We start from the raw sequence: 12,957 nt of genomic DNA, 5'->3' as shown, positions 1-12,957 counted from the left end.
TCCACCTAATTTTGGGGCACAGATATGTCACTTGTTGATTTTTGGGCAATTTGAAGAAGTTTGTCAAAAATAATGACATTTTTGCACAAAGTTTATTAGGTTGTCAAATTTTGGCAAAACTGCATTTTGCCCAAAACTGGCACAAATGGCATACCTTTATTTTGCAGAATTTTTAATGGTGTGATTTTTTTGGGGGGACATTGTAAATAATGTAGTCTTGCTGAGGAAAAAAAAATACATTGCCACAGCAAACATTGACGGCATTAAACGTCCAAGCTTTTCGGACAGGGAGCATAGAACAAACATTCATTCGCCCATCCCAGTCCAATTAGTTTGGACATCTATTGCAGGCTCTATAAGCAGTGTTCAAGAAAATCTTTACATATGGCAACAAGTTTGCATGCCCTTTCCCAGAAAAAAAACAAGTATAAGCTTATCCACGCAAGTGGAAGCCAAGTGCTCAAAGTCTAACCTCTGTGCACTTAGGCCCCTTCAAAAGAAGCCCCCCACCCTCACTCTAAATGCAGGGTCTAGTTGTTCCTGGTATGCCTGGAACTTAAAGGCAGGCTGGAAATAAACGTGCTCTCCGGCAACAACATTTCTACGGCCATTTGTGATAAAAACAAAAAGTAACTGACATGTATTTCCTCACCTTTCTGTAGACTTGCCCGCTTTGACTTCTGGCTAAGACTATACAAAGATTACACTGTGACGTTTCTTCTACATGAGGGAGGAAAAAAACACTATTGGTATAAACTGTGTACCGCAATTCTATTGGACGACGGTTTGGGCCAATCACACAAAGCTCTAACTCATAGCACTGCTCTCTCCGGGATAAGAGAGCTGTTATTCAGTGAAGGGGGCGGTCAACTCGCTGGAATAACACTGGAGTTTTTTACTTTCAGACAAACACACGGAGCTACTGTGCATGTTCAATACCACCATACAAAAGATGAGTCTGTCTCACTATTGTCCTAAATGCACTTTTGTTACTCTGGCTTATTGTGGTATGTAGTACCAGTGTACCTCCAAGAAAATTCAGTGTTACGAACAAACAATACAGGTAATTGAGATTTTGAATGTAGTATTGGTTTCGAGGAAATTAAACAATGAGCAGAGAAGAATTAGGAGTAATATCAGACATAAAATATCAATCTTTGAAGAGGGTGAAAAAAATAGTTTCACCAAATTCTTAGTTTTTCTCCAGGCATTGCCTAAAGATTGGGTGTGGTATTCAAGGTGCTTAAATTAACCAAGTATAAAATGCTAGTACAAAAAAGGGTAGAAAGGTAACGGAAGGGTTTCCAGCATGTGTACATCCTGACATCTACCACCCTCCGCTGACACATTTCCCTCATTACAACGGAAAAATTGAATCTGTGATATCATTACAGTGGTACCTTGAGATACGAGCTTAATACATTTCTTGTCTGAGCTCGTATGTCGATTTACTTGTATCTCAAATCAACGTTTCCCATAGAAATTAACTAAAAACAAATTAATTTGTTCCAACCCTCTGAAAAAAAGCACCAAAAAAACAGTATATTGGAATGGAAAACATTTGTTCCAACTCACCATCTATTAACAGTAACAAATAACTAGTGGTTATGATGTTTAATAATACTAAAATTAGACGGATTTCTGAGGGGAGAGAGAGAGGGACCTTTTGCACGCGTTTGTAAGCTAAACAAATTTAAAAGAACTTGAATTACGATAGACACTCAAAAATAAATTTAATCTAACCTTATACTAAACTTAATTCTAATTTAGTTTTACATTTTTATACCGTTCTTCTATTTCCTCTATTTGCCCCGCCTCCACCCTGACATTCAGCTGCATTTTTTTAAAACAACCTATCGAGGTTTGTTTGCTTTTGTCTTTCCTTCCAAATATTCCGAAAATGATGCACACAAATGTCCTCAAAATAGAATAACGCACAACGGGAAGTATTATACTCCTCTCATATTAGCAAGCAAGCTCCGCCACGCATATACCATTCTGCACTGACTAACGGGGAAGAAAAACACTGAAAAGATGCAACGCTCCGCCTAGTGCTTGTAGAGACATTTACACGAAGGAGTTGCCTCGAGAACGACAGTACCCATGATGTTCTCATTAGTAGCCTCTCGCATCGGCTGTATGCTCGTATATCAACATTTTGTCATTGAAATACAGATTATCCGAAAAAATAATCTTAAAATACCTAACATCAGAAAATAATTTTGAACACTCCTAAAATACACAAATATAAAAAAATATATACAAAAACAAAAACCTAACACGACAAGCCAATTTTTCTGATAGTAGGCTGTTTCTTTCCCATTCTTCTGTATTTGGACAGTGACTGAGATGGATTCTTGTCCTCATCAATTTAAATTAACTCAAGAGTCACATGACAGGAGACAACAAAATCTCGTCGTCGTAAAACAATGTTATCATTGACTTTCCACCATCGCTGGACTCCAAGACAACAATGATAGCAGTGTGACAGTGTGAGAAAATTGCGCAATTGTCGTTTTCCTGCCGAGGGCGTTGTCAGGCTGTAAGACGTAAACCGTGGCAAGTCCAGGGACTCCAGAATCCCCACACACACCCACCATTCCACATGGTATTTCCTGGACGTGCCGCAGACTTTATACATAAAATGATTCTCAAGAAATGTGTTGTTTGAACAGTTCCGGGAGAGCAAAGCGACATATTCGTCCCCCAAAAAAGACAGGAAACTTAGAAAATACGGTAGACACTTGTGGCACATTCTTGCCCTTTTCCAGAGCGAACTGGCAACAGAAAGAGAAAAGCTGAGTGCCAACTTCTCCCCCGGGGCCTCAGACAAGCATGCTGCTGCCAAATCCAACAACTGGATCTCATGATGACAACACCCGGGAAATGCTAGGGCTGCATATCACAGGTTTCAGAATTAAATTGATTCTTTGGATAACAGATAAAATCTAACAGTAATACAAAATCTGACGTGTTCTAAACCACAGGAATGGACAGCTCTTTTGAGTGGTACTGAAAAAGTAGAGCTGGGCGATATGACAAAAAATGTTATCACGATAAAAAAAAAAGTCGATATTGATTATTATCACGAAAACTATGACATTTTTTTTTTCAAATTTTAAACTTCAAACCTCTGTGAATAAGTAAATAAATTACATTCCTCCTTATTCAAACATGAAAGTAACTGTTACCTTTCTAAGAAAATGAATTACATAACATGGTGATTTTTGTTGTTCTGTTGTGCAATAAAGATAAGACAATTCCCTCCCTACATTATAAAAAGTAAAGAATAAAACCTGCATAAATTTTGACAGCCATCTTTATTTTTATAAATTTGCCTTCAAACCAAAAGTTGCTGTGCAATATGAAATAAATAAAATAATCAACTGAAAACATCACCATTGGGAAGACTATTTTCAGCCACACAAAAAGAAATGGTGGAAATTTACCTACCTCACCTATTGCCATTTACAAAAAAATCAAATAAAAAAGTTGGACACATTTCACAGAAGAATAATATAAAAAGGCCAACATCTTGGCCTCTCCTGTTTTGTTGTGAGTGTATTTACCGGCACGCACATTGCTTGTGGAGAAAGATCCTATTCCAGCTTAGTTTGGATTTTGAGTTGTCATTGAAAATGCCTTTTAAGCGTCCTGGCATCCAATGAGACCAGGAAAAAAAAAATGGGACATGATGACAGTGATAAATAAAATTTTAAAAATAAATTTAAAAAAAAAAAGAACCAGCATTATAAGGGAAGCTGGCATGACGAGTGGACGTCAACACAGGAGTGCAGAAGAGGATGAAGAACGTGGTTTGTAGTTTGTAACAACGGGTCCAGAAGTTTGATAACATGGTCATAACCATTGAATTTGGCAATCATCTTGACAGACCATGTATTTGTACATGCATATTTTTACAAGAAAAGAAACAGCGGTCGCCATGTTCCTTGTGCGCCCAAAACCTTTCGCAGAAAGAATCTCCTCCTGAAAAGCTACTGAAGATTACATCGATAATCCAATGCCTCTCAAATCTGACAAAGAGGACTTTCCCCACTCTAGGATGTTGGGCCTTCTTTAATATCATAAATACAAATACAGTTGAAAGTGCTTAATGATGACCTCAGCTGCTTAATCGACCAGAAAACTTTCAGATTTAATAGATTTCATGCCGTGCCCAATGAAACAAGCGTGAATTATTGTTAAAAAAAATGGATCACCTGTGTTTTAGGATGCCTATTCCTGATTATAAAGTCCCAAAGTAGGAGTTTGGCTACAATATGACTTATTTATTTATATATTTATTCATGTATGTATTTATTAACTTACTTATTACATATCTATTTATGTCTAAAATGCCTTTCCTATTCCTGCATCCCCACCCTCTTGCTACTGTGACAACGAAATTTCCCGAATACGGGATGAATAAAGTTATCCAATCCAATCCAATCTGTTTGATTCCCAACTGGGACAACCCCTGAGGTGCTTCATTAGAGACTTCTCCATCTACTGACCAAATTCAGGTTATGCAAAGCCGCATAACCAGGGGCATTTAAAATTGTTTAAAATAATGAAAATCTCAAGGAACAATTCTCAAAATTATAACTCAACATGTTTACCTGGGCCGTTGCAATTCATGTGCACCGTTTGAGCCATGGCGCACTAATTCCACAGCGGCACCACCATCAGCGACAACAACACGTAGAGGCCATGCATACAGAACACCATGCGACCTGGGGGAAGGAATCAAAATCGACACAAACAATCAGTTTTGTGAAGTAGGCTTAAAGATGTGAGTACCTTGGTGATGTGATCCAACATAAGTACAAAGGTTGACGTGTAATAAAGACATTTACCCCATGTAATTTCTTTTATTAAGAGAAGCAATGACAACACAAGGCATCATCTGTTGGTTACGCAGTTACTTCATTGGCTGCCATTGACAGGTTTGATCATGTAGCTTCCAATCAACCTGTGATCGATCTTTGCCGACAGACTTTCCACTTCAAACACATTGGGCGCATAACACCGTCAAAGCCAATGAGTCAATGTAATGACATTCCGACTCATACTTGTTTAGCCCTTTGATGCCTTAATTTATAATTAATAAATTATACATGTATAAGCATTTGGAGGAATAATGTAAGAAAATTCATTTTTTAAGTATATCTAAAAAGATTAATAAACATAAGTAATACAATTTAATTTTATTAAATACATGTAAATTCAGGGAAAAATATCCACATTTTCTTTTTTTAAGCCTTTTTGCCTTATGCAAACAATTTACTTTCTGAAGCTTATTTTTTATGTACTTCCATATTCCTCTAATGTTTTTAATATATATTTGTTTCACCGTAAATTCAGGCATCATAGGGTTTAAATAGATAGTTTGGTTTAGTCTACAGACAAAAAAAACAAACACCTCGGGTCAAGTCCAATCCATCTATTTCAGTAAAGTACCCTCTGACATGAGGGAGGGACTCTAAAGCATGAACAATTTACCTGTCAAGCGTGTGCTGAAGTTGTGCTGTCCGAGCCATAGCGCGCAAAACCAGACAGTAAGTAGTCTATAACGGTGGCGAGGCCCGATTTCACATGGCTAAATTTAGGCATCTTCCAATGATGAGCCAAGCAAAGTGTGTATTTAAAGGGGAAACTTTTTAGAATGCCTAGCTGGGTAAAGTGCACCACATGCCAAAGGGCTCTAGGTAGGACACTTGGAATGCATATGTTCTAGCGTTAGATTCACAGAATGCAAAGTCCTCTTGAGTGGCTTGCCAACCTATTCTTACAATGGGTTTTAGTCTTATTTTTGAAAAATGATGGTTCCCAACCAAGGTGTCACCCCAGTCACTACCCGTAGCTGGCTGTTTTTTTAACCAATGTTAAATTTTATTCATCAGCACAACGTCATCTACTGCTGTTGTCGCAGAATCACACAAATATATTTTTTCTATAATGCAATTGCTCAAGTTTCCTGACATTGTACAATGTCAAGCAGCACTAATGTTCAAAGCCAGGAATAATCTACTAACACAGAATATTAAACAGTTGTTTACAAAATATAAGTATTAAGATCTATTGACACAATGTGAAATCGAAGAGCCCAGATTTCGTACAACAGACTAAATTTTGTCTATCAGTATGTGGGCTGAGACTACTCAGGGGATTTAGTGTTGATTTGAGACAATGTAAAAATAGGAGACCGTTTAAAATACTCTAGAAATAGTTTAAGAAATAGGAGGATGAAGGAGTGCCCAATCGTAGGTATGTTGTAACAATTGTGTATTTTTGTATATTGTTATTATTTTCGTCTTTGTGTATTGTTACCTTAAGTCTATTATAGTGTGTTATGAAATGTATATAATAGGATGTGTTAACTCAATAGAATGTGCATGCAAGCTTGTAAATTTATGTAGGTAAGATGATATATGGAAGTTCATGTAATTTACCTTTACTTCAGGACAAGGGTGGAAGTATGTAAATTTACTCCTCAATCCTTTTGGAATATTAGTTTGATATTTCCTACATGTCTTCATGTAGCCACCTACCACATGGCCTAACTGTGGTCAACACAAGAGTCAAACCACCTATTGATTGCAATTTTTACAGAGGGTCATTTAGAGCAGAAAACAATACCGAATTTACTCGCATATAAGCCGCCCCCACGTATAAGCCACACACTTCAAATAATTGAATTTTACAATTTTCCGTGTACAAGCCACCCCGATTCACAATTTTCACCTACGTATTCATGGTTTTAACAGGGAGTACAAATGTGTTAATTTGAAGGGAAAAACTTAAGAAAAATAATCGCACGTGGATTTACTGTGACTCAAAAGCAGATCATATGGGTCGATATCATAAGGAATTAATTCATCCAGTAATGGTTGTTTTCTTACTGTAAAACAGAAAATAACCAACAAATAGTAAATGTTACTTTGCCGACGTTTACTGGTGAAAAAGAGTATAGCGGGTCATGTGTGCATATAAGCCGTACCCCTTGATTCAGTCACCATTATTTTTTGTTACAAATATATATTATATGCAATAAAATATGGTATGTATTGAAATATTCATTCATTTTCTGAACAGCTCCTTCTGCGTGGCAGGGGTGCTGGAGCCTATCCCAGCTGACTTCAGGCACGAGGCAGGGGACACCCTGAATTGGTGGCCATCCAATTGCAGGGCAGGAGAAAACAACTAACCATTCAGGCTCACATTCATACCTAGGAAAATTTAGAGTGTTTAACCAGTCTACCATGCATGTTTTTGGAATGTGGGAGGAAACCGGATTACCAGGAGAAAACCCATGCAGCACGGGGAGAACATGAAAACTCCACACAGGAAGGGCTCAAAACCTCGATCTCAGAACTGTGGGGCCGACGTGCTAACTACACAACCCCACAACTACGTTTTAATTCTGTAGTGCGCTAAAGCAACTAGTCGGGGACCAGATTAAGTGGCTTCCATGTGATTAGTCATTGGGGATATGGCGCCGGCTAATCTATAGTAGGTCCCTACAGCTGGGTTCAAACCAAGCCTCCATTAATTAGACACTTTAGTGTAAAGCATGCGGCCAAATGATTATTTATCGCTCAAATCCTCATTAAGTCTTCATTAATTCTGTTATCATGGAGATGAAGCAACGGAGTGGGCCTCGAAGAGGAACTGAAAGGAACGAAAGAAGCATGGGCCACTGTTAAATGGTAATCCCATTAAATAGGAAGGCAGATGATTTATTCCATCCAAGGCGGGAGGCGTACCCTTGCAATTCTGCTCATGTTTGACAGAGCTTGCCATTTTACTACCAAATTTGAAAGTCTAATGGAATCAAGTGGAGTAAGAAAGGATTTGGTTAAATTGTGCTTGATCCAAAATACAGCATTTTCAGGTTCAAACTATTCAAAAAGGATATCATTTCATAATCTATTGTTGTGTGGCATGGGGACGGGAAAAATAAAAAAGATACAAAAAAAAAAATGGTGCTGTGGTACTTTCACCTAACTTCGGTGTGGACAGTTTGGGTTTGATTCCAACTCGGTGGCGGGGTGATTGTGAGCACGATTGGTTGTTCGTTTCATTTTGTGCCCTGCGATTGGCTGGCATCCAAGTCAGGGGTCCCCCACCTGGAGCTCGTGGTTGGCTGAGAAAGGCTCTGCACCGCCCGTCACTCTTTTGTGGATAAGCAGAACAGATGAATGAATGAATATTGTTTTCCCCATGCTAAATTACTGCTTGCTTACTTGACTATGAAGACAATGCTATCATGACACTGCTTAACTTATTTCTTGCCATTATCGGCGGCAGACATCCAAACCATCAAGTGGGAAGGTTAGCAGAGAATGAACATTTGTTGCCGATCCCCGACTTCAAATGGATTGGATGTTTACTAGTGATAACCACATTAAAGTTAATTGTAAAGGTGCTATAGTTGTCACTTTCGAACAAGAAATAAAACAAAAAACAATCAAAGTGAAATTTAGTTTTATTTCAAAATCAAGGCTACTCACGTCTGGCCAGTCAGAGCACGTTTAACTAGGCAAGACGGCAGCACCCTAGGTAAGATGGCGGCGCCACGAGCGAACACAAGTGAGTTTTTTCTTGAATTTCATTCTTAGATGTCAAAATAAATTTTGTTTAGCATTTTACCTGTTCATCTTTTCTCTAGTTTGAAATAAATGACCGTATCGGCCACATTGTCTTGTCATGGCGTCATGACGTTATGGTGTTATGGCGTTGTCAACTTGCAGTTTCGTGCATGTCGACTGTTTGTGCATATTAACCGTACATTCGATTGTCATTTTTTTTGTCCGACAAAATATATGCAAGTAAATACAGTATATAAAATATTACTCTATTAAGGAAAAATCCAAGTTACAAAATAAGTTCAGGAACTAATTAATTTCGTGAGTAGAGGTACCAGAGTATTATTAAAAAATGGTATCCATAGTTGAACATTTTAGTATCGTGAGAAGAGTAACTGTAGTATATGTGCCATTGTTCCACACCTGGCTCATGCTGATGTAAGTCTACTGCCAGAATATGCAAAATAAACAGAAGCACAAAGTAGATGGAGCAATGCCGGCTAATGGCGTTGCCTGGGATCAGTCTGCTCACGCAGTGGAAACTGAAACCTGAGAAGGTGCATTGTCGTCCTGCCGGCTTGTCGCCCTCACTGGACAAGTGTTCAAACAATACAACCATACTGTATGTACTGTTGTCACAATCTTAAATTAAAAAAATATTTTTCAAAAAAACTAAACATTTTAACTATTTATGTGTTTGTCCAATTGTGATCATTTATTTTAAACCAAAACAAAAACACTTAGCCAAATTGCACCAAAACTGGAAGTGACCCAAAATGTTCCAAAAGTAAACTACAAATGTCCCAAAATCTTTAAGGTCACCCAAAACCAATATAAAAAATACAAGCCAAGAACCCCAAAACCATAAAAATGCAACATGAAATCAACATGGAGTGACCCAAAAATACCTTAATTTATCAGGAAACACCCCGAAATGAACTACTCAAAATTACAGAAAATGCTTCAAAATCTTTAGGAAGTGACCCTAAACTAAATTTACCACAATATGTAGTCAATTAATCACACAGTAAATGAAAATGAGGTCGGTAATTTTCCCGGCTGCTGTTTGTTGGCGTGCGTGTGTGCTCGGCACATATTCACATTAAAACATTACCCATTAATTCCAAATGAGACTACAGTTCCTTTCAAAAGGTATTTATTGATAATCAAAACTGTAGAATTAATGTTCAGAAATACAAAATAAGCAAAACGCATATAACATTGTACAGTGTAAGCATTGCTAAAGTGAGGCTAATGGCGAAAGACAATGTATAGTTGAACTCACCACTTTTGCCTAACCAATGGCAGTCTTCTCCAAAAGTTCACAGAGAAAAGGTAGTACTCCAAACATAAAAAAACACAACTTTATTATTTTTAATTTAAAAGTGGCCAAAAGTCAACACGATATTATGCAGAATTGTCCCAAAGTCAACAGAAAGTGATGATTGGAACGGGAGTGACCCACAAAAATCAGCATGAAATTATAAAAAAAAATGTAAAGTGGTACGACGAAAATTTCAAATCGAATAATTCGCTCACGATACGATTAAAATTTCGAGATGCGACCAAGCCAGGTGGCCATGACATGAGAGGCTGTTTATCATTGTACCGCACTGTCTTTTTTGCCGCATCTCTTTCGTGTATAACTACTATATCTACGAGGACTGAACAATTTATTCAGACGAGTTTCGACCAGGAAACGCACAACGCGCATGCGCGGGCAAAGAGGGCTTTCTGGGTAATGAAGTATACTCGTGCACACAACACCCATAGGCGATGGCACCTTTTCTCAGAATAAAACTTCATTACCCACAATCAATACGTGGGTAAGCTCAGCTATTGCATTTCCTGTTATTCTATCTAAGGAAAGAAGCTCCTGCGATCGTTCTTTAAAGACTATTTCTCGTTGGCAAGTGGTTGTGCGTTATCCTATTGTAAGACATTTGTGTGCATCATTTTTGGAATATTTTGAAGGCAATACAACAGCAAACAGTCCATCGATAGCGAACGTGAGGGTGGAGGCGTGGCAAACCGCTAACCCGGAAAACGAAGGTAACAAAAGATTAAGACAAAACTAGAATTCAGTTTTGTGTAAAGTTACATTAAACGCATGTTTGAGTGTGTCTGTATATATTTATCCAAGTCAATTTAAATTTGTTTGTTCGTTTACGAGTGCCGTGGATAAAGTCCCCCTGAACAGCCCCCCTCCCTCCGCCTCCGTGTGTGTCGTTGTCTCTCCCCTCCGCGAAATGCGTCTAATTTTACATCTATTTAACACATCTTATTACTATTAAACCACTCGTTATTTATTACTTTGTCAATATATGGCGAATTGGAAGAAATGTAAAAAAAATCCAATCCAATATCCTGTTTTTGGTGTTTTTTCAGAGGGTGGGAACAAATTAATTTGTTTTCAATTCATTTCAATGGGAAACGTTCGCTCGAATTACGAAAAGCTCGACATACGATCTCAGTCTCGGAACGGATTACGATCGTATGTCGAGGTACCACTGTATAGAATACCCCAAAATCAACAGGAAGCGAACTTCTGGTACCCTACAATGAAAGCTAACCAAAATTAATTAATTGCCTGCCTTTGAAAATAATTGATGTTGAAATTATCTAAATGGGGTGGACCTTGCCGTACCAATGACAACACTAGCCGGTCAATCCTGTTTAACTAGGAGAGAACAATCATTGCTCGTTTAAATATACTTCTGTCATGCCAGCTTCACTGTGCTTTATCTACGGCATAAATCCCTCATAATCCTGGTTTATTTTTTATTCCTAGTGGTTACCACTCACTTGGTGTCCTTGGAAAAAGGATGTTGTTGCCGTTTTCTAAATGATCGCCTCTTTTTTTTCCTTCACGATAGATTCTTCCATGCTGTGCTCCATGGGCAAACGTATTGCCCTCCTTTAGCCTTTCTGGCCACTTCCTTTTTTGGTTATGCCATGAAGCCTCTTTTTTTTCTTGGTCTTATTGGATCCCTTAGATGGCCCAGGACGCCTAGGATGCATTTTCAACAGCGATTTGAGGACCCAACATAGCTGGAATAAGCTCGGTATAGTCTTCCTCCACGAGGTATGTGCGTGATGCAAACCCCAATCCAAACAAAAGAGGAAATGGCAAGACATCCTCCTTCTTGCCTTTTATGTTATTCAGCGCGTCATCCTTTTACAGTAAAATTTTACTGCTTCAGCGCTGACTGCCACCCAACTCAGAAGAAGCGGTGCCCTGACTACCGCCATTTTCATCTCCTGTCATCCACTTGAGAGTTCTAGTGTAGATTTTGAGATTTTTGATTTGAATACTTAATATAAAAAAAGCACGATGTACTGAAGCTGTGAGGTAAAAGATGTCAGTACTGAACAGTAATATATTATATACAGTTGGGGTTGACAAACATGGAAGTATCGATACCGAAAGTATCAATCCACATTTTGTTTTCTCTTTTTTTGCAGGTTTTTTTAGGGATTAAAGTGGATGTTGTCCTAGTCTTGATAATAAAAATATTGGTGCTTGCTGAGACATTACAAAGAGGGAGTTGCGACCAGAGACATTACACGAGGGGGTTGCAGGGAGAGAGCCAGTGCCCTAATGTTCTTATGAGCAGCCAACGAGAAGTAATATATACTCCTCGTATTAGCGATCGCTCCGGCATTCACACTGAGTGACGGGAAAAAAACACTGAAAAAAATGCAATGCTCCGCCCAGTGCTCGTAGATATCTGGTATGCACGAAAGAGATGGGGCAAAAGACAGTGCACTAAAATCATAAACAGCCTCATGACTTGGCCACCTGGCTTTCTCGTGTCTCGAAATTTGTCTCGTATCTAGAGATAATTTTTTGCTCTAAATTTTACTTGTATCTCGAAATGCTCGTATGTCGGGGTGCTCATATGTCGAGGTACCACTGTATAGGTATTTTACCACCTGAGAAAACCAATAACAATATTTGATGCAGTAGCCTTTGTTTGTGAATACAGAGGACAAATGCTTCCTTAGTGTTTCAACAGGTTTGCACACACTACAGAAGGGATTTTGGCCCTCTCCTCCACACAAATCAGTCAGGTTTCTGGGCTGTCGCTGAGAAATACAGAGTTTGAGCTGCCTTCATGCCGCCTCATGTTTAGCTTTTTTTATATATAATTGCTCCAACACTGAACCTTTTTTCATCAAGCTGCTTTGTAATTTCTCCATAGCCCTTTCCAGCCTTGTGCATGTGTAAAAATTTGTCTCGGGTGTCTTTGGCCAGCTCTTTGGTTTTGGCCACGTTACAAGTTAGGGTCTTACTGGTGGTAACGGGCCGCAGTCATGGTGTAGGGGTTCACTCGCCTGGCTTTGGTACGGGCAGGCATGAGCTCAA

General features: G+C 38.6%; 1 protein-coding gene across 2 annotated transcripts in view; it reads right to left on the bottom strand.

The window, feature by feature from the left end:
- kank1a (KN motif and ankyrin repeat domains 1a) overlaps nt 1–12,957 on the bottom strand; it is a 43,393-nt gene that overhangs the window by 16,694 nt on the left and 13,742 nt on the right. For both annotated transcript variants that reach the window (XM_077599817.1, XM_077599818.1), the window contains exon 2: nt 4,620–4,733. In XM_077599817.1, the coding sequence (XP_077455943.1) occupies nt 4,620–4,656 (37 nt within the window). In that variant the 5' untranslated portion in view covers nt 4,657–4,733. The remainder of the gene's footprint in view (nt 1–4,619; nt 4,734–12,957) is intronic.

This window comes from Stigmatopora argus, chromosome 5 (assembly GCF_051989625.1).
Source record: "Stigmatopora argus isolate UIUO_Sarg chromosome 5, RoL_Sarg_1.0, whole genome shotgun sequence".
Taxonomy (NCBI): domain Eukaryota; kingdom Metazoa; phylum Chordata; class Actinopteri; order Syngnathiformes; family Syngnathidae; genus Stigmatopora; species Stigmatopora argus.
Note: the sequence above shows the minus strand (reverse complement) of the source record. Positions and strands in the feature narration are given on the sequence as shown.